The 24,798-nt window shown below is 43.1% G+C and overlaps 1 protein-coding gene and 1 long non-coding RNA gene across 2 annotated transcripts in view; one reads left to right on the top strand and one right to left on the bottom strand.

Moving 5' to 3' along the window:
- Positions 1-705, bottom strand: part of LOC141112211 (uncharacterized) — a 51,803-nt gene extending 51,098 nt beyond the window's left edge. Inside the window, exon 1 of the long non-coding RNA XR_012236550.1 lies at positions 479-705. This is a non-coding gene — a long non-coding RNA (uncharacterized lncRNA). The remainder of the gene's footprint in view (positions 1-478) is intronic.
- A 3,947-nt stretch (positions 706-4,652) lies between these two features.
- LOC141111715 (mucin-2-like) overlaps positions 4,653-24,798 on the top strand; it is a 108,839-nt gene continuing 88,693 nt past the window's right edge. The window contains exons 1-5 of the mRNA XM_073603859.1: positions 4,653-4,722; positions 4,830-5,336; positions 9,875-10,381; positions 14,865-15,371; positions 19,845-20,351. Of these exons, the coding sequence (XP_073459960.1) occupies positions 4,653-4,722; positions 4,830-5,336; positions 9,875-10,381; positions 14,865-15,371; positions 19,845-20,351 (2,098 nt within the window). The remainder of the gene's footprint in view (positions 4,723-4,829; positions 5,337-9,874; positions 10,382-14,864; positions 15,372-19,844; positions 20,352-24,798) is intronic.

The raw sequence follows: 24,798 nt of genomic DNA, 5'->3' as shown, positions 1-24,798 counted from the left end.
TTCTGAAAGCTGATTGGAAGAAACAGACACCCCCCCTCTACACAGCTTACAGGAACACAGCTGAGGTTGTCAAACTACTGGAGGTCCCTCCCCTGTCACCGTTTTTCTCTTGGTGTCAGAAAAACTTGTCTGAAGTGATTCATGCTGATAACAGAGCAACGATAAAACAGACAGAAATGACACTTTGTGTCCTGGATTGAGACAAGTACGCACTATAGAGGGATATACTTTGTTCAGATTACATACTTGATTTGATTGTAGCCGTATTAGTGCAATTGTGACAGAGAAAATTGAGTACTGTCCGTGATACTTTTATTATTTGCACTAACATACAATTGTATGTTAGTGCAAATAAAAAAAGTATCACGGACAGTACTCAATTTTCAGATTACATGTCAGAGGATAACAACCACTTTAAAGTGGTTGTAAACCCCCCTGACCAACTTTACCTCATGTAAAGCAATTTGCAATCACTTACTTGTAGGTGGCTTTAAAAATGTCACAAACTGCTCTGTTTGGGAGATATCGGCGATATACGTTGTAGTGACGTCACTCGCGCAATCGCATTTTGTCCCTCATTTACGGCACACTCAGCAAGATGTCAGTCTATTCATCTATGTGCCGTTGTTCTGAGAGTAGAGCTCCACGACATCACAATCCCACCAGATCTCAGTGTTCTTGAAACTCCCCATGTGACCAGCTACATCACAGGGGGTGTGAACAAGGACATTCATTCTTTCACTAGGAGGAAATTTGCATGTGTGCTTTTATTGGTTTGTCAGGCCGCTGCCATGGTAACGGTATACTAAAATGAGGCTTGGTCAAACATTACTGAGCATGCCCGTGATTCTGGCTTGTTCAGAGAGAAAATTGCGGAAGCACAGATGAGGCTGGAATCTGAAGGGAATTGCAAACATGGCGCTGGCTTAGGCAGGAAAAGATAAAAAAGATACCAAGCTGCAGAAGCAGCAGGAAAGATCCTAGAATGCTAATTCTTATCCTGGTGAGTTTATAAACTCTATACATAGTGGTCATATGATTACTGGGAATATTTCTTCTGAGTTTACTTCCTCTTTAACCACTTCCCGACCGGCGCACGCCGATCTATATCGGCAGAATGGCACGGCTGGGCAAATGGGCGTACAGGTAAGGCCCATTGAATTTCCCGCCGTGCCATTGCGTGCACGCCGTGAGCTCCATTAGTCGGGTCGCGGGTCCCGTGGACTCGATCGCCGTGGGGATACCCACGATCGCCTCACGGAGAGGACGAACGGGGAGATGCTGATGTAAACAGCATCTCCCCGTTCTGCCTAGTGACAGTGACACTGATCTCTGCTCCCTGTCATCAGGAGCAGAGATCAGTGACATGTCACAGCTAGCCCATCCCCCTACAGTTAGAAACATTCCCCAGGACTGACTTAACCCCTCCCCGCCCCCTAATGGTTAACCCCTTCACTGCCAGTGTCATTTACACAGGAATCAGTGCATTTTTATAGCACTGATTGCTGTATAAATGACAATGGTCCCAAAAATGCCCGATGTCTCCGCCATAATGTTGCAGTCACAATAAAAATCGCTGATCACCGCCATTACTAGTAAAAAAAAAATTATTAATAAAAATGCCATAAAACTATCCCCTATTTTGTAAACGCTATAACTTTTGCGCAAACCAATCAATAAATGCTTATTGCTATTTTTTTTACCAAAAATATGTAGAAGAATACGTATCGGCCTAAACCGAGGAAAAAAAATGTTTTTTTATTTATTTTTTGGGTATATTTATTATACCAAAAAGTAAAAAATAATGCGTTTTTTTCAAAATTGTCACTATTTTTTTGTTTATAGCACAAAAAATAAAAATCGCAGAGGTAATCAAATACCACCAAAAGAAAGCTCTATTTGTGGGAAAAAAAAGGACGTCAATTTTGTGTGGGAGCAACGTCGCACGACCGCGCAATTGGCAGTTAAAGCGACGCAGTGCCGAATCGCAAAAAACACACTGGTCAGGAAGGGGGTAAATTCTTCCGGGGCTGAAGTGGTTAAGCTTTTACAGTGAAAACTGGAAGCTGATTGGTTTCTATGCAGAGCTGCACCAGATTTTGCACTCTCCAGTTTTAGTAAATCCCCCCCCCCCATGTTCAGGGTAGGCAAAGCTTATTTTTTCATTTGATATCTAACCAAGACTTAAATGTCTCATGTGGTAGGTAGTTGAATTTGGTGCTATGTACACATTGATCATTGTCTGTCCCAATCATTCTATTTTTTTATTACCCTCCCATGAGATGAGACTTATTTTTGTCACATTCTAGGGGGGAAAAAAATTCTATTATTTTACCAAACAATTGGCAGACGCTATGAGCACTGCTGGTTCATAGCCAGTTATAGTTTATTTTATTTTATTTTTGGGAGGGGGGTAATATTTCACTTGTTTTACTCAAGCCAGCATATGGACATCTGTGATCAGTTTCATATTTTTATTCAGGTTACCTTCTTTGAAATAAAGAAATATCTTGTTTACAGATATTTCAATTTCACATTAACATACTCCAAGTAAAAGGATCAGCAGTGACTCGCCCTCTTCCACCTACACCAGTCATACAGTATGAATTTCATTTAGGCTTGTTTCACACTGAGGCGTCAGCGGCGTTGCGTCGCTATTTTTAGCAGCGATTTACCATTGTTTTTGCGGAGATTTTCGGCCGCTAGCAGGGCACTTTTAATCTTTGCTAGCGGCTGAAAAAGGTTTAAAATGACCCGCAAAGTGCGGGCTGCAGCGGCACTTTGCCGGCGGTTCGGCGGCGCTGCCCATTCATTTAAATGGGCAGAAGCGGTGGAGGAGCGGTGGAGGAGCAGTGGAGGAGGGGTGGAGGAGCGGTGGAGGAGGGGTGGAGGAGCGGTGGAGGAGCAGTGGAGGAGCGGTGGAGGAGCAGTGGAGGAGGGGTGGAGGAGCGGTGGAGGAGCGGTGGAGGAGGGGTGGAGGAGCGGTGGAGGAGCAGTGGAGGAGGGGTGGAGGAACAGTGGAGGAGGGGTGGAGGAGCGGTGGAGGAGGGGTGGAGGAGCGGTGGAGGAGCGGTGGAGGAGGGGTGGAGGAGCGGTGGAGGAGCAGTGTATACACCGCTCCAAAGATGCTGCTTGCAGGAGTTTTTGTAGCCTCCCTGGCGGTTTTCCCGAGTGTGGCTCGGGGTTAAAATTCAGTCCCATTAGCGGTAACCCCGAGCCACACTCGGGATCGCATTGCAGGATCCTGGGGCGGCGTTACTTACCTTGTCCCCAGGATCCTGCGATGTCACCCGCAGTGTCCGAGGGCTCCGTCCTCCTCCGAAGCCTCTCCGTGCCAGGCTCCGTTCCCTGCGAGCAGCGCGACGCACGGGGGCGGAGCCTGGCGGCAAATTCAAAAAAATGTCAAAATCATAACACATACAGTACTGTAATCTTACAGATTACAGTACTGTATGAAATGATTTCACATCCCTTTTGTCCCCAGTGCTCTGGCCCATGCCCTGCATGCAGTTTTACATGATATACACTGTTCTTTCTGCCTGGAAACTGGAGATTGTCCATAGCAACCAAAAAGTGTCCCTTTATGTCAAAAGTGGCTTTAGACCAGCTAGAAAACAGCGATAGTAAATTAGAACACTTGCAGAATTGAGCGATAGTGAATTGTGGGGAAATTTATTTTATTACTATTTTTTAAAATTTTTTTTAATTATTTATTTTTATTTATTATATTATAATTTATGTTTTTGTGTTTCAAACTTTATCATACCCGGGATATCTACTAGACTCTGGTTTGGACAGATTTAAGTGTGTTATTGTTAAGATTTACAGACCTACAATATAAAACGCCAAATTTCCATGCAAAATAATGGTACCGCTTTCAGCACCTAAAATCCGAAATAATCATACCGCCAGGGAGGTTAACGTCCTGCCAGCACATCGCCTCAATGTGAAAGCACTCGGGGCTCTCACACAGACTGCAAAGGAGCCGTTTTTCAGGCGCTTTACAGGCGCTATTTTTAGCCCAAAAGCACCTAAAAAACGCCTCAGTGTGAAAGGGGTCTTAGAGAGAGATCATAGTTGTTATAGTTATATACATAGTTAATGGTAGATGTAAGGGGTGTTCACACAGCTGATGACCTCCATGTGCCATGCAAGATCATGTTCTGCTGGCACAGGGGTCCATTTTTTTGGGTGCATTTTTTCATTACAGCCACCAGATTAATCTCAATGGTGTCATGGCAGGAAGAGAGATGAAGTTACACAGCACCAATTCTGGATGTAAGCTTGTCCACCTCTCCAATGGGGGAGATTTACTAAAACAGGTGCACTCAGAATTTGGTGAAGCTGTGTATGGTAGTCAATCAGCTTCTAACTTCAGCTTGTTCAGTTAAGCTTTGCCAAGAATACCTTTAAGTTGATTGGTTTCTAAGCAGAGCTGCACCAGATTTTGCACAATGCAGTTTTCGTAAATGCCTCCAATGTGCCTGATAATAATAAAATGCACGCTGTCTGTTCTGTTTAAACAATGTTGATTTTACTATAAAGGATGTCTTTATAATAACGACCATCATCACAATTCCATAGTAATGTAATACATACAATATGAGTAATTTTTCTGGCCGAAAAGTGTATTTACTGCGATAATAGATAATATGCCAGTCTATGTGTATGGCGTCTTAGACAAAGTCAGCAACACCTTTCAGTTTGGTAAAAATCCTTCTGGTAAGCCGTATATTTTCTGGATCAATTTATGGAAAAATGGCATTATTTCCAAAATTCAGTTATGCAAAGACTCCTTTCTAATAATGGAATTATGATTTGTATTTCAGCAACTCCCTGTACTTCTGTCTGCTCGTGGTCACTGTGGTTTGATGTGAGTTATCCTATTAATAATACAGATGGGGGGGATTTTGAGACCTATAAGAACATCAGGGATGCTGGATTTGAAGTTTGTGATCAACCACAAGACATTTCCTGCAGATTAAAGGAGGGCCTCGATACAGCACTGGAACATCTGAGGCAGAACGTGACCTGTGATGTCTCCTATGGGCTTGTGTGTTACAAAAACGATCCTCTTTTTCCATGTTTAAACTTTGAAATTCGAGTCTACTGTTGTCAGCCAGTAGATTGCGAAACAACACCTACAACTCCAGTTACTTCAACAACACTTACAACTACGCCATCAACCACCACAGTAACTGAGACTACAACTAGCACAGAACCGACAACTACTTCAGAAGTAACAACACTTACAACTCCATTTACTACAACAACACTTACAACTACGCCATCAACCACCACAGTGACCCAGACGACAACTCTGACTTCATCTACAAGTAAGTTCAGTGTTTGCTATTTGTTAATAGAAGTGTTGAGAAAATGAAAAGCCATTAAAATTTACAATGTATTTTTGTAACTGTGTGTAGCAGGGAGTTAGTTGGGTGCGTGTTTACTAAACTCTTCCAGTTACTTCAATCTTTCTCTTGCAATAGATATGCAATAAGGGTGTGTATCTGTAAGTTACATCATATGCACTCCATAGTAGTAAGGAGCAGTGCGGGGATGCTGGAGATGATGTACTCCATGGTTCCTTCTTGAAATGTCCTGCAGGTCACAGTACAAATGGTGCTTCTTATCGCTTTAAATAAAATATCGCTTATGGCATTTCTTGAGATAGACCATGAAAAAGACTTGTGCCTAGCTTAGCACAAAAAAACATAATAAAGTGCTATTAACCGCTTGCCGACCAGCCGCTGTCATTATACGGCGGCAGGTCGGCTCTTCTGCTGTAGTTGTACAGCGGCTCGTGCAGGCGTGATAGCGGTGGACTCGATGTCCGCCGGTGAATTGCGATCGCCTATTACAGAGGCAAAACGGGAAACTACCGTTGTAAACAAGGAATTTCCCCATTCTGATGGGTGACGTGACAGTCACCAGTGTTCGGGAACAGTGATCTCTGGCATGTTCCAGTAAGCCCACCCCCCCTACAGTTAGAACACACATAGGGAACACATTTAACCCCTTGATTGCCCCCTAGTGTTAACCCCTTCCCTTCCAGTGACATTTACACAGTAATCAGAGGCTATTTATAAGTGTCCGACCTGTCGCAGTCCTGCTAAAAATCACAGATCGCCACCATTACTGGTACAAAAAAAAATAAAAATAATAAAAATGCCAAAAATCTATTCCCTATTTTGTAGACGCTATAACTTTTGCGCAAACCAATCAATATATACGCCTATTGCGATTTTTTTACCAAAAATATGTAGAAAAACATATATCGGCCTAAACCGATGAATACATTTGTTCTTTAATTTTTTTTGGTATATGTATTACATCAAAATTGTCGCTCTTTGTTTATAGCGCAAAAAATGGCCTGGTCATTAAGGGGGAAAATTCTTCTGGGGCTGAAGTGGTTAAACTTAGAACTCTGCTTTAATAAATGTTGCTCTGAATGCTTGCGCACAGTCACCTTTTTAGATTTTTACATTTCAGGATAAAAGGGAAAAAAAAACAGTTATCAAATTCCTTTGTATTCAATATACATTTCTCTTTTTATTTAAGCGCATTTCAAAGACCTTTATAATACCTTTATAATATTGTCTTTTCCTATGGGGGAGATTTTTTACAACTGGAGCACTTCGGATCTGGTGCAGATATGCATGATGATCAATCAGCTTCTAAATTCAGCTTGTTTGGTTTAAGTGTTTATAAAAACCTTATGTATACGAAGTGAAGTGACTGGCATCAGGTGATACACAGAAATGTAACAAATCCTCCTACATAAGTTGTACATATCTATCTGCAGTTTCTTTTCTCTACATCCATTCAAAGTGCTGAATTTTTAACCACTTCCCGACTGACGCACGCCGATGTATGTCGGCAGAATGGCACGGCTGGGCAAATGGGCGTACAGGTACGTCCCTTTGAATCTGCCGCCCTGCCATCGCGCGCGCGCCGGCCGGGAACTCCGTGAGTCGGGTCGCGGGTCCTGCGGACTCGATCGTCGCAGGGACACCCGCGATTGCCTCACGGAGAGGACAAACAGGGAGATGCTGATGTAAACAAGCATCTCCCCGTTCTGCCTAGTGACAGTGTCACTGTCATCAGGAGCAGAGATCAGTGACATGTCACAGCTAGCCCATCCCCCCTACAGTTAGAAACATTCCCCAGGACTGACTTAACCCCTCCCCGCCCTCTAATGGTTAACCCCTTCACTGCCAGTGTCATTTACACAGGAATCAGTGCCTTTTTATTGCACTGATTGATGTATAAATGACAATGGACCCAAAAATGTGTCAAAAATGTCCGACATGTCCACCATAATGTCGCAGTCACGATAAAAATCGCTGATTGCCGCCATTACTAGTAGAAAAAAAAAATATTAATAAAAATGCCATAAAACTATCCCCTATTTTGTAAACCCCCAAAATTTTGTGCAAACCAATCAATAAATACTTATTGCGATTTTTTTTTACCAAAAATATGTAGAAGAATACGTATCGGCCTAAACTAAGGAAAAAAAATGTTTTTTTAATTATTTTTGGGTATATTTATTATACAAAAAAGTAAAAAAAATGCGTTTTTTTCAAAATTGTCACTATTTTTTTGTTTATAGCACAAAAAATAAAAACCGCAGAGGTAATCAAATACCACCAAAAGAAAGCTCTAGTTGTGGGAAAAAAAAGGACGTCAATTTTGTGTGGGAGCAACGGCGCACGACCGCGCAATTGGCAGTTAAAGCGACGCAGTGCCGAATCGCAAAAAACACACTGGTCAGGAAGGGGGTAAATTCTTCCGGGGCTGAAGTGGTTAAGCTTTTACAGTGAAAACTGGAAGCTGATTGGTTTCTATGCAGAGCTGCACCAGATTTTGCACTCTCCAGTTTTAGTAAATCCCCCCCCCCATGTTCAGGGTAGGCAAAGCTTATTTTTTCATTTGATATCTAACCAAGACTTAAATGTCTCTTGTGGTAAGTAGTTGAATTTGGTGCTATGTACACATTGATCATTGTCTGTCCCAATCATTCTATTTTTTTATTACCCTCCCATGAGATGAGACTTATTTTTGTCACATTCTAGGGGGGAAAAAAATTCTATTATTTTACCAAACAATTGGCAGACGCTATGAGCACTGCTGGTTCATAGCCAGTTATAGTTTATTTTATTTTATTTTTGGGAGGGGGGTAATATTTCACTTGTTTTACTCAAGCCAGCATATGGACATCTGTGATCAGTTTCATATTTTTATTCAGGTTACCTTCTTTGAAATAAAGAAATATCTTGTTTACAGATATTTCAATTTCACATTAACATACTCCAAGTAAAAGGATCAGCAGTGACTCGCCCTCTTCCACCTACACCATTCATACAGTATGAATTTCATTTAGGCTTGTTTCACACTGAGGCGTCAGCGGCGTTGCGCCGCTATTTTTAGCAGCGATTTACCATTGCTTTTGCGGAGATTTTCGGCCGCTAGCGGGGCACTTTTAATCTCTGCTAGCGGCTGAAAAAGGTTTAAAATGACCCGCAAAGTGCGGGCTGCAGCGGCACTTTGCCGGCGGTTCAGCGACGCTGCCCATTCATTTAAATGGGCAGAAGAGGTGGAGGAGGGGTGGAGGAGCGGTGGAGGAGCGGTGGAGGAGCGGTGGAGGAGCGGTGGAGGAGGGGTGGAGGAGCGGTGGAGGAGCAGTGGAGGAGCGATGGAGGAGCGGTGGAGGAGGGGTGGAGGAGCGGTGGAGGAACAGTGGAGGAGGGGTGGAGGAGCGGTGGAGGAGGGGTGGAGGAGCGGTGGAGGAGCGGTGGAGGAGGGGTGGAGGAGCGGTGGAGGAGCGGTGGAGGAGGGGTGGAGGAGCGGTGGAGGAGCGGTGGAGGAGCGGTGGAGGAGCGGTGGAGGAGCGGTGGAGGAGCGGTGGAGGAGCAGTGTATACACCGCTCCAAAGATGCTGCTTGCAGGAGTTTTTTTAACGTCCTGCCAGCACATCGCCTCAATGTGAAAGCACTCGGGGCTCTCACACAGACTGCAGCGGAGCCGTTTTTCAGGCGCTTTACAGGCGCTATTTTTAGCCCAAAAGCACCTAAAAAACGCCTCAGTGTGAAAGGGGTCTTAGAGAGAGATCATAGTTGTTATAGTTATATACATAGTTAATGGTAGATGTAAGGGGTGTTCACACAGCTGATGACCTCCATGTGCCATGCAAGATCATGTTCTGCTGGCACAGGGGTCCATTTTTTTGGGTGCATTTTTTCATTACAGCCACCAGATTAATCTCAATGGTGTCATGGCAGGAAGAGAGATGAAGTTACACAGCACCAATTCTGGATGTAAGCTTGTCCACCTCTCCAATGGGGGAGATTTACTAAAACTGGTGCACTCAGAATTTGGTGAAGCTGTGTATGGTAGTCAATCAGCTTCTAACTTCAGCTTGTTCAATTAAGCTTTGCCAAGAATACCTTTAAGTTGATTGGTTTCTAAGCAGAGCTGCACCAGATTTTGCACCATGCAGTTTTCGTAAATGCCTCCAATGTGCCTGATAATAATAAAATGCACGCTGTCTGTTCTGTTTAAACAATGTTGATTTTACTATAAAGGATGTCTTTATAATAACGACCATCATCACAATTCCACAGTAATGTAATACATACAATATGAGTAATTTTTCTGGCCGAAAAGTGTATTTACTGAGATAATAGATAATATGCCAGTCTATGTTTATGGCGTCTTAGACAAAGTCAGCAACACCTTTCAGTTTGGTAAAAATCCTTCTGGTAAGCCGTATATTTTCTGGATCAATTTATGGAAAAATGGCATTATTTCCAAAATTCAGTTATGCAAAGACTCCTTTCTAATAATGGAATTATGATTTGTATTTCAGCAACTCCCTGTACTTCTGTCTGCTCGTGGTCACTGTGGTTTGATGTGAGTTATCCTAATAATAATACAGATGGGGGGGATTTTGAGACCTATAAGAACATCAGGGATGCTGGATTTGAAGTTTGTGATCAACCACAAGACATTTCCTGCAGATCAAATATGTATCGAGATACAGGACTGGAACATCTGGGGCAGAACGTGACCTGTGATGTCTCCTATGGGCTTGTGTGTTACAAAAAACATCCTGTTTATCCATGTTTAAACTTTGAAATTCAAGTCTACTGTTGTCAGCCACTAGATTGCAAAACAACACCTACAACTCCAGTTACTTCAACAACACTTACAACTACGCCATCAACCACCACAGTAACTGAGACTACAACTAGCACAGAACTGACAACTACTTCAGAAGTAACAACACTTACAACTCCATTTACTACAACAACACTTACAACTACGCCATCAACCACCACAGAGACCCAGACGTCAACTCTGACTTCATCTACAAGTAAGTTCAGTGTTTGCTATTTGTTAATAGAAGTGTTGAGAAAATGAAAAGCCATTAAAAAGTTTGTCTTTACAATGTATTTTTGTAACTGTGTGTAGCAGGGAGTTAGTTGGGTGCGTGTTTACTAAACTCTTCCAGTTACTTTAATCTTTCTCTTGCAATAGATATGCAATAAGGGTGTGTATCTGTAAGTTACATCATATGCACTCCATAGTAGTAAGGAGCAGTGCGGGGATGCTGGAGATGATGTACTCCATGGTTCCTTCTTGAAATGTCCTGCAGGTCACAGTACAAATGGTGCTTCTTATCGCTTTAAATAAAATATCGCTTATGGCATTTCTTGAGATAGACCATGAAAAAGACTTGTGCCTAGCTTAGCACAAAAAAACATAATAAAGTGCTATTAACCGCTTGCCGACCAGCCGCTGTCATTATACGGCGGCAGGTCGGCTCTTCTGCTGTAGCTGTACGGCGGCTCGTGCAGGCGTGATAGCGGTGGACTCGATGTCCGCCGGTGAATTGCGATCGCCTATTACAGAGGCAAAACGGGGAACTACCGTTGTAAACAAGGAATTTCCCCATTCTGACTGGTGACGTGACAGGGATCTACTGTCACCAGTGTTCGGGAACAGTGATCTCTGGCATGTTCCAGTAAGCCCACCCCCCCTACAGTTAGAACACACATAGGGAACACATTTAACCCCTTGATTGCCCCCTAGTGTTAACCCCTTCCCTGCCAGTGACATTTACACAGTAATCAGAGGCTATTTATAAGTGTCCGACCTGTCGCAGTCCTGCTAAAAATCACAGATCGCCACCATTACTGGTAAAAAAAAATAAAAATAATAAAAATGCCAAAAATCTATTCCCTATTTTGTAGACGCTATAACTTTTGGGCAAACCAATCAATATATACGCCTATTGCGATTTTTTTACCAAAAATATGTAGAAAAACATATATCGGCCTAAACCGATGAATACATTTGTTCTTTCATTTTTTTTGGTATATGTATTACATCAAAATTGTCGCTCTTTGTTTATAGCGCAAAAAATGGCCTGGTCATTAAGGGGGCAAATTCTTCTGGGGCTGAAGTGGTTAAACTTAGAACTCTGCTTTAATAAATGTTGCTCTGAATGCAGGCGCACAATCACCTTTTTAGATTTTTACATTTCAGGATAAAAGGGAAAAAAAAACAGTTAGCAAATTCCTTTGTATTCAAAATACATTTCTCTTTTTATTTAAGCGCATTTCAAAGACCTTTATAATATTGTCTTTTCCTATGGGGGAGATTTTTTACAACTGGAGCACTTCGGATCTGGTGCAGATATGCATGATGATCAATCAGCTTCTAAATTCAGCTTGTTTGGTTTAAGTGTTTATAAAAACCTTATGTATACGAAGTGAAGTGACTGGCATCAGGTGATACACAGAAATGTAACAAATCCTCCTACATAAGTTGTACATGTCTATCTGCAGTTTCTTTTCTCTACATCCATTCAAAGTGCTGAATTTTTAACCACTTTCCGACTGGCGTACGCTGATGTATGTCAGCAGAATGGCACGGCTGGGCAAATGGGCGTACAGGTACGTCCCTTTGAATCTGCCGCCCTGCCATTGCGCGCGCGCCGGCCGGGAGCTCTGTCATCAGGAGCAGAGATCAGTGACATGTCACAGCTAGCCCATCCCCTCTACAGTTAGAAACATTCCCCAGGACTGACTTAACCCCTCCCCGCCCCCTAGTGGTTAGCCCCTTCACTGCCAGTGTCATTTACACAGGAATCAGTCCCTTTTTATTGCACTGATTGATGTATAAATGACAATGGACCCAAAAATGTGTCAAAAATGTCCGACATGTCCACCATAATGTCGCAGTCACGATAAAAATTGCTGATTGCCGCCATTACTAGTAAAAAAAAAAAATATTAATAAAAATGCCATAAAACTATCCCCTATTTTGTAAACCCCCAAAATTTTGTGCAAACCAATCAATAAATACTTATTGCGATTTTTTTTTTACCAAAAATATGTAGAAGAATACGTATCGGCCTAAACTAAGGAAAAAAAATGTTTTTTTTATTATTTTTTGGGTATATTTATTATACCAAAAAGTAAAAAAAAATGTGTTTTTTTCAAAATTGTCACTATGTTTTTGTTTATAGCGCAAAAAATAAAAACCGCAGAGGTAATCAAATACCACCAAAAGAAAGCTCTAGTTGTGGGAAAAAAAAGGACGTCAATTTTGTGTGGGAGTAACGTCGCACGACCGCACAATTGGCAGTTAAAGCGACCCAGTGCCAAATCGCAAAAAACACACTGGTCAGGAAGGAGGTAAATTCTTCCGGGGCTGAAGTGGTTAAGCTTTTACAGTGAAAATTGGAAGCTGATTGGTTTCTATGCAGAGCTGCACCAGATTTTGCACTCTCCAGTTTTAGTAAATCCCCCCCCCCCATGTTCAGGGTAGGCAAAGCTTATTTTTTCATTTGATATCTAACCAAGACTTAAATGTCTCATGTGGTAAGTAGTTGAATTTGGTGCTATGTACACATTGATCATTGTCTGTCACAATCATTCTATTTTTTTATTACCCTCCCATGAGATGAGACTTATTTTTGTCACATTCTAGGGGGGAAAAAAATTCTATTATTTTACCAAACAATTGGCAGACGCTATGAGCACTGCTGGTTCATAGCCAGTTATAGTTTATTTTATTTTATTTTTGGGAGGGGGGTAATATTTCACTTGTTTTACTCAAGCCAGCATATGGACATCTGTGATCAGTTTCATATTTTTATTCAGGTTACCTTCTTTGAAATAAAGAAATATCTTGTTTACAGATATTTCAATTTCACATTAACATACTCCAAGTAAAAGGATCAGCAGTGACTCGCCCTCTTCCACCTACACCATTCATACAGTATGAATTTCATTTAGGCTTGTTTCACACTGAGGCGTCAGCGGCGTTGCGCCGCTATTTTTAGCAGCGATTTACCATTGTTTTTGCGGAGATTTTCGGCCGCTAGCGGGGCACTTTTAATCTCTGCTAGCGGCTGAAAAAGGTTTAAAATGACCCGCAAAGTGCGGGCTGCAGCAGCACTTTGCCGGCCGTTCGGCGGCGCTGCCCATTCATTTAAATGGGCGGGAGCGGTGGAGGAGCGGTGGAGGAGCGGTGGAGGAGGGGTGGAGGAGCAGTGGAGGAGCGGTGGAGGAGCGGTGGAGGAGGGGTGGAGGAGCGGTGGAGGAGCGGTGGAGGAGGGGTGGAGGAGCAGTGGAGGAGGGGTGGAGGAGGGGTGGAGGAGGGGTGGAGGAGGGGTGGAGGAGCGGTGGAGGAGGGGTGGAGGAGCGGTGGAGGAGCGGTGGAGGAGGGGTGGAGGAGCAGTGGAGGAGGGGTGGAGGAGGGGTGGAGGAGCGGTGGAGGAGGGGTGGAGGAGCGGTGGAGGAGCGGTGGAGGAGGGGTGGAGGAGCGGTGGAGGAGCGGTGGAGGAGCGGTGGAGGAGCGGTGGAGGAGGGGTGGAGGAGCGGTGGAGGAGCAGTGTATACACCGCTCCAAAGATGCTGCTTGCAGGAGTTTTTTTAACGTCCTGCCAGCACATCGCCTCAATGTGAAAGCACTCGGGGCTCTCACACAGACTGCAGGGGAGCCGTTTTTCAGGCACTTTACAGGCGCTATTTTTAGCCCAAAAGCACCTAAAAAACGCCTCAGTGTGAAAGGGGTCTTAGAGAGAGATCATAGTTGTTATAGTTATATACATAGTTAATGGTAGATGTAAGGGGTGTTCACACAGCTGATGACCTCCATGTGCCATGCAAAATCGTGTTCTGCTGGCACAGGGGTCCATTTTTTTGGGTGCATTTTTTCATTACAGCCACCAGATTAATCTCAATGGTGTCATGGCAGGAAGAGAGATGAAGTTACACAGCACCAATTCTGGATGTAAGCTTGTCCACCTCTCCAATGGGGGAGATTTACTAAAACTGGTGCACTCAGAATTTGGTGAAGCTGTGTATGGTAGTCAATCAGCTTCTAACTTCAGCTTGTTCAATTAAGCTTTGCCAAGAATACCTTTAAGTTGATTGGTTTCTAAGCAGAGCTGCACCAGATTTTGCACCATGCAGTTTTCGTAAATGCCTCCAATGTGCCTGATAATAAAAAAATGCACGCTGTCTGTTCTGTTTAAACAATGTTGATTTTACTATAAAGGATGTCTTTATAATAACGACCATCATCACAATTCCATAGTAATGTAATACATACAATATGAGTAATTTTTCTGGCCGAAAAGTGTATTTACTGAGATAATAGATAATATGCCAGTCTATGTGTATGGCGTCTTAGACAAAGTCAGCAACACCTTTCAGTTTGGTAAAAATCCTTCTGGTAAGCCGTATATTTTCTGGATCAATTTATGGAAAAATGGCATTATTTCCAAAATTCAGTTATGCAAAGACTCCTTTGTAATAATGAAATTATGATTTGTATTTCAGCAACTCCCTGTACTTCTGTCTGCTCGTGGTCACAGTGGTTTGATGTGAGTTATCCTATTAATAATCCAGATGGGGGGGATTTTGAGACCTATAAGAACATCAGGGATGCTGGATTTGAAGTTTGTGATCAACCACAAGACATTTCCTGCAGAGCAAAGGAGGGACCGGATACAGCACTGAATGAGCTGAGGCAGAACGTGACCTGTGATGTCTCCTATGGGCTTGTGTGTTACAAAAACCATCCTGTTTATCCATGTTTAAACTTTGAAATTCGAGTCTACTGTTGTCAGCCAGTAGATTGCGAAACAACACCTACAACTCCAGTTACTTCAACAACACTTACAACTACGCCATCAACCACCACAGTAACTGAGACTACAACTAGCACAGAACCGACAACTACTTCAGAAGTAACAACACTTACAACTCCATTTACTACAACAACACTTACAACTACGCAATCAACCACCACAGAGACCCAGACGTCAACTCTGACTTCATCTACAAGTAAGTTCAGTGTTTGCTATTTGTTAATAGAAGTGTTGAGAAAATGAAAAGACATTAAAAAGTTTGTCTTTACAATGTATTTTTGTAGCTGTGTGTAGCAGGGAGTTAGTTTGGTGCGTGTTTACTAAACTCTTCCAGTTACTTCAATCTTTCTCTTGCAATAGATATGCAATAAGGGTGTGTATCTGTAAGTTACATCATATGCACTCCATAGTAGTAAGGAGCAGTGCGGGGATGCTGGAGATGATGTACTCCATGGTTCCTTCTTGAAATGTCCTGCAGGTCACAGTACAAATGGTGCTTCTTATCGCTTTAAATAAAATATCGCTTATGGCATTTCTTGAGATAGACCATGAAAAAGACTTGTGCCTAGCTTAGCACAAAAAAACATAATAAAGTGCTATTAACCGCTTGCCGACCAGCCGCTGTCATTATACGGCGGCAGGTCGGCTCTTCTGCTGTAGTTGTACGGCGGCTCGTGCAGGCGTGATAGCGGTGGACTCGATGTCTGCCGGTGAATTGCGATCGCCTATTACAGAGGCAAAACGGGGAACTACCGTTGTAAACAAGGAATTTCCCCATTCTGACGGGTGACGTGACAGGGATCTACTGTCACCAGTGTTCAGGAACAGTGATCTCTGGCATGTTCCAGTAAGCCCACCCCCCCTACAGTTAGAACACACATAGGGAACACATTTACCCCCTTGATTGCCCCCTAGTGTTAACCCCTTCCCTGCCAGTGACATTTACACAGTAATCAGAGGCTATTTATAAGTGTCCGACCTGTCGCAGTCCTGCTAAAAATCACAGATCGCCACCATTACTGGTAAAAAAAAAATAAAAATAATAAAAATGCCAAAAATCTATTCCCTATTTTGTAGACGCTATAACTTTTGCGCAAACCAATCAATATATACGCCTATTGCGATTTTTTTACCAAAAATATGTAGAAAAACATATATCGGCCTAAACCGATGAATACATTTGTTCTTTAATTTTTTTTGTATATGTATTACATCAAAATTGTCGCTCTTTGTTTATAGCGCAAAAAATGGCCTGGTCATTAAGGGGGCAAATTCTTCTGGGGCTGAAGTGGTTAAACTTAGAACTCTGCTTTAATAAATGTTGCTCTGAATGCAGGCGCACAATCACCTTTTTAGATTTTTACATTTCAGGATAAAAGGGAAAAAAAAACAGTTAGCAAATTCCTTTGTATTCAAAATACATTTCTCTTTTTATTTAAGCGCATTTCAAAGACCTTTATAATATTGTCTTTTCCTATGGGGGAGATTTTTTACAACTGGAGCACTTCGGATCTGGTGCAGATATGCATGATGATCAATCAGCTTCTAAATTCAGCTTGTTTGGTTTAAGTGTTTATAAAAACCTTATGTATACGAAGTGAAGTGACTGGCATCAGGTGATACACAGAAATGTAACAAATCCTCCTACATAAGTTGTACATGTCTATCTGCAGTTTCTTTTCTCTACATCCATTCAAAGTGCTGAATTTTTAACCACTTTCCGACTGGCGTACGCTGATGTATGTCAGCAGAATGGCACGGCTGGGCAAATGGGCGTACAGGTACGTCCCTTTGAATCTGCCGCCCTGCCATCGCGCGCGCGCCGGCCGGGAGCTCTGTCATCAGGAGCAGAGATCAGTGACATGTCACAGCTAGCCCATCCCCTCTACAGTTAGAAACATTCCCCAGGACTGACTTAACCCCTCCCCGCCCCCTAGTGGTTAGCCCCTTCACTGCCAGTGTCATTTACACAGGAATCAGTCCCTTTTTATTGCACTGATTGATGTATAAATGACAATGGACCCAAAAATGTGTCAAAAATGTCCGACATGTCCACCATAATGTCGCAGTCACGATAAAAATTGCTGATTGCCGCCATTACTAGTAAAAAAAAAAAATATTAATAAAAATGCCATAAAACTATCCCCTATTTTGTAAACCCCCAAAATTTTGTGCAAACCAATCAATAAATACTTATTGCGATTTTTTTTTTACCAAAAATATGTAGAAGAATACGTATCGGCCTAAACTAAGGAAAAAAAATGTTTTTTTTATTATTTTTTGGGTATATTTATTATACCAAAAAGTAAAAAAAAATGTGTTTTTTTCAAAATTGTCACTATGTTTTTGTTTATAGCGCAAAAAATAAAAACCGCAGAGGTAATCAAATACCACCAAAAGAAAGCTCTAGTTGTGGGGAAAAAAAAGGACGTCAATTTTGTGTGGGAGTAACGTCGCACGACCGCACAATTGGCAGTTAAAGCGACCCAGTGCCAAATCGCAAAAAACACACTGGTCAGGAAGGAGGTAAATTCTTCCGGGGCTGAAGTGGTTAAGCTTTTACAGTGAAAATTGGAAGCTGATTGGTTTCTATGCAGAGCTGCACCAGATTTTGCACTCTCCAGTTTTAGTAAATCCCCCCCCCCCATGTTCAGGGTAGGCAAAGCTTATTTTTTCATTTGATATCTAACCAAGACTTAAATGTCTCATGTGGTAAGTAGTTGAATTTGGTGCTATGTACACATTGATCATTGTCTGTCACAATCATTCTATTTTTTTATTACCCTCCCATGAGATGAGACTTATTTTTGTCACATTCTAGGGGGGAAAAAAATTCTATTATTTTACCAAACAATTGGCAGACGCTATGAGCACTGCTGGTTCATAGCCAGTTATAGTTTATTTTATTTTATTTTTGGGAGGGGGGTAATATTTCACTTGTTTTACTCAAGCCAGCATATGGACATCTGTGATCAGTTTCATATTTTTATTCAGGTTACCTTCTTTGAAATAAAGAAATATCTTGTTTACAGATATTTCAATTTCACATTAACATACTCCAAGTAAAAGGATCAGCAGTGACTCGCCCTCTTCCACCTACACCATTCATACAGTATGAATTTCATTTAGGCTTGTTTCACACTGAGGCGTCAGCGGCGTTGCGCCGCTATTTTTAGCAGCGATTTACCATTGTTTTTGCGGAGATTTTCGGCCGCTAGCGGGGCACTTTTAATCTCTGCTAGCGGCTGAAAAAGGTTTAAAATGACCCGCAAAGTGCGGGCTGCAGCAGCACTTTGCCGGCCGTTCGGCGGCGCTGCCCATTCATTTAAATGGGCGGGAGCGGTGGAGGAGCGGTGGAGGAGCGGTGGAGGAGGGGTGGAGGAGCAGTGGAGGAGCGGTGGAGGAGCGGTGGAGGAGGGGTGGAGGAGCGGTGGAGGAGCGGTGGAGGAGGGGTGGAGGAGCAGTGGAGGAGGGGTGGAGGAGGGGTGGAGGAGGGGTGGAGGAGCGGTGGAGGAGGGGTGGAGGAGCGGTGGAGGAGCGGTGGAGGAGGGGTGGAGGAGCAGTGGAGGAGGGGTGGAGGAGGGGTGGAGGAGCGGTGGAGGAGGGGTGGAGGAGCGGTGGAGGAGCGGTGGAGGAGGGGTGGAGGAGCGGTGGAGGAGCGGTGGAGGAGCGGTGGAGGAGCGGTGGAGGAGGGGTGGAGGAGCGGTGGAGGAGCAGTGTATACACCGCTCCAAAGATGCTGCTTGCAGGAGTTTTTTTAACGTCCTGCCAGCACATCGCCTCAATGTGAAAGCACTCGGGGCTCTCACACAGACTGCAGGGGAGCCGTTTTTCAGGCACTTTACAGGCGCTATTTTTAGCCCAAAAGCACCTAAAAAACGCCTCAGTGTGAAAGGGGTCTTAGAGAGAGATCATAGTTGTTATAGTTATATACATAGTTAATGGTAGATGTAAGGGGTGTTCACACAGCTGATGACCTCCATGTGCCATGCAAAATCGTGTTCTGCTGGCACAGGGGTCCATTTTTTTGGGTGCATTTTTTCATTACAGCCACCAGATTAATCTCAATGGTGTCATGGCAGGAAGAGAGATGAAGTTACACAGCACCAATTCTGGATGTAAGCTTGTCCACCTCTCCAATGGGGGAGATTTACTAAAACTGGTGCACTCAGAATTTGGTGAAGCTGTGTATGGTAGTCAATCAGCTTCTAACTTCAGCTTGTTCAATTAAGCTTTGCCAAGAATACCTTTAAGTTGATTGGTTTCTAAGCAGAGCTGCACCAGATTTTGCACCATGCAGTTTTCGTAAATGCCTCCAATGTGCCTGATAATAAAAAAATGCACGCTGTCTGTTCTGTTTAAACAATGTTGATTTTACTATAAAGGATGTCTTTATAATAACGACCATCATCACAATTCCACAGTAATGTAATACATACAATATGAGTAATTTTTCTGGCCGAAAAGTGTATTTACTGAGATAATAGATAATATGCCAGTCTATGTGTATGGCGTCTTAGACAAAGTCAGCAACACCTTTCAGTTTGGTAAAAATCCTTCTGGTAAGCCGTATATTTTCTGGATCAATTTATGGAAAAATGGCATTATTTCCAAAATTCAGTTATGCAAAGACTCCTTTGTAATAATGAAATTATGATTTGTATTTCAGCAACTCCCTGTACTTCTGTCTGCTCGTGGTCACAGTGGTTTGATGTGAGTTATCCTATTAATAATCCAGATGGGGGGGATTTTGAGACCTATAAGAACATCAGGGATGCTGGATTTGAAGTTTGTGATCAACCACAAGACATTTCCTGCAGAGCAAAGGAGGGACCGGATACAGCACTGAATGAGCTGAGGCAGAACGTGACCTGTGATGTCTCCTATGGGCTTGTGTGTTACAAAAACCATCCTGTTTATCCATGTTTAAACTTTGAAATTCGAGTCTACTGTTGTCAGCCAGTAGATTGCGAAACAACACCTACAACTCCAGTTACTTCAACAACACTTACAACTACGCCATCAACCACCACAGTAACTGAGACTACAACTAGCACAGAACCGACAACTACTTCAGAAGTAACAACACTTACAACTCCATTTACTACAACAACACTTACAACTACGCAATCAACCACCACAGAGACCCAGACGTCAACTCTGACTTCATCTACAAGTAAGTTCAGTGTTTGCTATTTGTTAATAGAAGTGTTGAGAAAATGAAAAGCCATTAAAAAGTTTGTCTTTACAATGTATTTTTGTAACTGTGTGTAGCAGGGAGTTAGTTGGGTGCGTGTTTACTAAACTCTTCCAGTTACTTTAATCTTTCTCTTGCAATAGATATGCAATAAGGGTGTGTATCTGTAAGTTACATCATATGCACTCCATAGTAGTAAGGAGCAGTGCTGGGATGCTGGAGATGATGTACTCCATGGTTCCTTCTTGAAATGTCCTGCAGGTCACAGTACAAATGGTGCTTCTTATCGCTTTAAATAAAATATCGCTTATGGCATTTCTTGAGATAGACCATGAAAAAGACTTGTGCCTAGCTTAGCACAAAAAAACATAATAAAGTGCTATTAACCGCTTGCCGACCAGCCGCTGTCATTATACGGCGGCAGGTCGGCTCTTCTGCTGTAGTTGTACGGCGGCTCGTGCAGGCGTGATAGCGGTGGACTCGATGTCTGCCGGTGAATTGCGATCGCCTATTACAGAGGCAAAACGGGGAACTACCGTTGTAAACAAGGAATTTCCCCATTCTGACGGGTGACGTGACAGGGATCTACTGTCACCAGTGTTCAGGAACAGTGATCTCTGGCATGTTCCAGTAAGCCCACCCCCCCTACAGTTAGAACACACATAGGGAACACATTTACCCCCTTGATTGCCCCCTAGTGTTAACCCCTTCCCTGCCAGTGACATTTACACAGTAATCAGAGGCTATTTATAAGTGTCCGACCTGTCGCAGTCCTGCTAAAAATCACAGATCGCCACCATTACTGGTAAAAAAAAAATAAAAATAATAAAAATGCCAAAAATCTATTCCCTATTTTGTAGACGCTATAACTTTTGCGCAAACCAATCAATATATACGCCTATTGCGATTTTTTTACCAAAAATATGTAGAAAAACATATATCGGCCTAAACCGATGAATACATTTGTTCTTTAATTTTTTTTGTATATGTATTACATCAAAATTGTCGCTCTTTGTTTATAGCGCAAAAAATGGCCTGGTCATTAAGGGGGCAAATTCTTCTGGGGCTGAAGTGGTTAAACTTAGAACTCTGCTTTAATAAATGTTGCTCTGAATGCAGGCGCACAATCACCTTTTTAGATTTTTACATTTCAGGATAAAAGGGAAAAAAAAACAGTTAGCAAATTCCTTTGTATTCAAAATACATTTCTCTTTTTATTTAAGCGCATTTCAAAGACCTTTATAATATTGTCTTTTCCTATGGGGGAGATTTTTTACAACTGGAGCACTTCGGATCTGGTGCAGATATGCATGATGATCAATCAGCTTCTAAATTCAGCTTGTTTGGTTTAAGTGTTTATAAAAACCTTATGTATACGAAGTGAAGTGACTGGCATCAGGTGATACACAGAAATGTAACAAATCCTCCTACATAAGTTGTACATGTCTATCTGCAGTTTCTTTTCTCTACATCCATTCAAAGTGCTGAATTTTTAACCACTTTCCGACTGGCGTACGCTGATGTATGTCAGCAGAATGGCACGGCTGGGAAATGGGCGTACAGGTACGTCCCTTTGAATCTGCCGCCCTGCCATCGCGCGCGCGCCGGCCGGGAGCTCTGTCATCAGGAGCAGAGATCAGTGACATGTCACAGCTAGCCCATCCCCTCTACAGTTAGAAACATTCCCCAGGACTGACTTAACCCCTCCCCGCCCCCTAGTGGTTAGCCCCTTCACTGCCAGTGTCATTTACACAGGAATCAGTCCCTTTTTATTGCACTGATTGATGTATAAATGACAATGGACCCAAAAATGTGTCAAAAATGTCCGACATGTCCACCATAATGTCGCAGTCACGATAAAAATTGCTGATTGCCGCCATTACTAGTAAAAAAAAAAAATATTAATAAAAATGCCATAAAACTATCCCCTATTTTGTAAACCCCCAAAATTTTGTGCAAACCAATCAATAAATACTTATTGCGATTTTTTTTTTTACCAAAAATATGTAGAAGAATACGTATCGGCCTAAACTAAGGAAAAAAAATGTTTTTTTTATTATTTTTTGGGTATATTTATTATACCAAAAAGTAAAAAAAAATGCGTTTTTTTCAAAATTGTCACTATGTTTTTGTTTATAGCGCAAAAAATAAAAACCGCAGAGGTAATCAAATACCACCAAAAGAAAGCTCTAGTTGTGGGAAAAAAAAGGACGTCAATTTTGTGTGGGAGCAACGTCGCACGACCGCACAATTGGCAGTTAAAGCGACCCAGTGCCAAATCGCAAAAAACACACTGGTCAGGAAGGGGGTAAATTCTTCCGGGGCTGAAGTGGTTAAGCTTTTACAGTGAAAACTGGAAGCTGATTGGTTTCTATGCAGAGCTGCACCAGATTTTGCACTCTCCAGTTTTAGTAAATCCCCCCCCCCATGTTCAGGGTAGGCAAAGCTTATTTTTTCATTTGATATCTAACCAAGACTTAAATGTCTCATGTGGTAGGTAGTTGAATTTGGTGCTATGTACACATTGATCATTGTCTGTCCCAATCATTCTATTTTTTTATTACCCTCCCATGAGATGAGACTTATTTTTGTCACATTCTAGGGGGGAAAAAAATTCTATTATTTTACCAAACAATTGGCAGACGCTATGAGCACTGCTGGTTCATAGCCAGTTATAGTTTATTTTATTTTATTTTTGGGAGGGGGGTAATATTTCACTTGTTTTACTCAAGCCAGCATATGGACATCTGTGATCATTTTCATATTTTTATTCAGGTTACCTTCTTTGAAATAAAGAAATATCTTGTTTACAGATATTTCAATTTCACATTAACATACTCCAAGTAAAAGGATCAGCAGTGACTCGCCCTCTTCCACCTACACCATTCATACAGTATGAATTTCATTTAGGCTTGTTTCACACTGAGGCGTCAGCGGCGTTGCGCCGCTATTTTTAGCAGCGATTTACCATTGTTTTTGCGGAGATTTTCGGCCGCTAGCGGGGCACTTTTAATCTCTGCTAGCGGCTGAAAAAGGTTTAAAATGACCCGCAAAGTGCGGGCTGCAGCGGCACTTTGCCGGCGGTTCGGCGGCGCTGCCCATTCATTTAAATGGGCAGGAGCGGTGGAGGAGCAGTGGAGGAGGGGTGGAGGAGGGGTGGAGGAGCGGTGGAGGAGCGGTGGAGGAGCGGTGGAGGAGCAGTGGAGGAGGGGTGGAGGAGGGGTGGAGGAGCGGTGGAGGAGCAGTGGAGGAGGGGTGGAGGAGGGGTGGAGGAGGGGTGGAGGAGCGGTGGAGGAGCGGTGGAGGAGGGGTGGAGGAGCGGTGGAGGAGCGGTGGAGGAGGGGTGGAGGAGCGGTGGAGGAGCGGTGGAGGAGGGGTGGAGGAGCAGTGGAGGAGGGGTGGAGGAGGGGTGGAGGAGCGGTGGAGGAGGGGTGGAGGAGCGGTGGAGGAGCGGTGGAGGAGGGGTGGAGGAGCGGTGGAGGAGCGGTGGAGGAGGGGTGGAGGAGCGGTGGAGGAGCAGTGTATACACCGCTCCAAAGATGCTGCTTGCAGGAGTTTTTTTAACGTCCTGCCAGCACATCGCCTCAATGTGAAAGCACTCGGGGCTCTCACACAGACTGCAGGGGAGCCGTTTTTCAGGCGCTTTACAGGCGCTATTTTTAGCCCAAAAGCACCTAAAAAACGCCTCAGTGTGAAAGGGGTCTTAGAGAGAGATCATAGTTGTTATAGTTATATACATAGTTAATGGTAGATGTAAGGGGTGTTCACACAGCTGATGACCTCCGTGTGCCATGCAAGATCGTGTTCTGCTGGCACAGGGGTCCATTTTTTTGGGTGCATTTTTTCATTACAGCCACCAGATTAATCTCAATGGTGTCATGGCAGGAAGAGAGATGAAGTTACACAGCACCAATTCTGGATGTAAGCTTGCCACAAGTTGTGTTTTGTCCACTTGCCACTTCCCTTGCCACATCACTTGCCACGTCACCTGCCACAAGTTGTGGATTGTCCACTTGCCACGTCACTTGCCACATCACCTGCCACGTCACTTGCCACAAGTTGTGAATTTCCACTTGCCACATCACTTGCCACGTCACCTGTCACAAGTTGGACAATACACAACTTGTGGCAGGTGATGTGGCAAATGACAATCCAACTTGTGGCAGGTAAAGTGGCAGGTGACGTGGCAAGTGGATAATCCACAACTTGTGGCAGGTGACGTGGCAAATGACAATTCAACTTGTGGAAGGTGACGTGGCAAGTGACGTGGCAGGTGATGTTGCAAGTGGACAATACACAACTTGTGGCAGGTGACGTGGCAAATGACAATCCAACTTGTGGCAGGTGACGTGGCAAGTGGACAATCCACAACTTGTGGCAGGTGATGTGGCAAGTGATGTGGCAAGTGGACAATCCACAACTTGTG

Source organism: Aquarana catesbeiana, linkage group LG11, assembly GCF_042186555.1.
Source record: "Aquarana catesbeiana isolate 2022-GZ linkage group LG11, ASM4218655v1, whole genome shotgun sequence".
NCBI lineage: Eukaryota > Metazoa > Chordata > Amphibia > Anura > Ranidae > Aquarana > Aquarana catesbeiana.
Note: the sequence above shows the minus strand (reverse complement) of the source record. Positions and strands in the feature narration are given on the sequence as shown.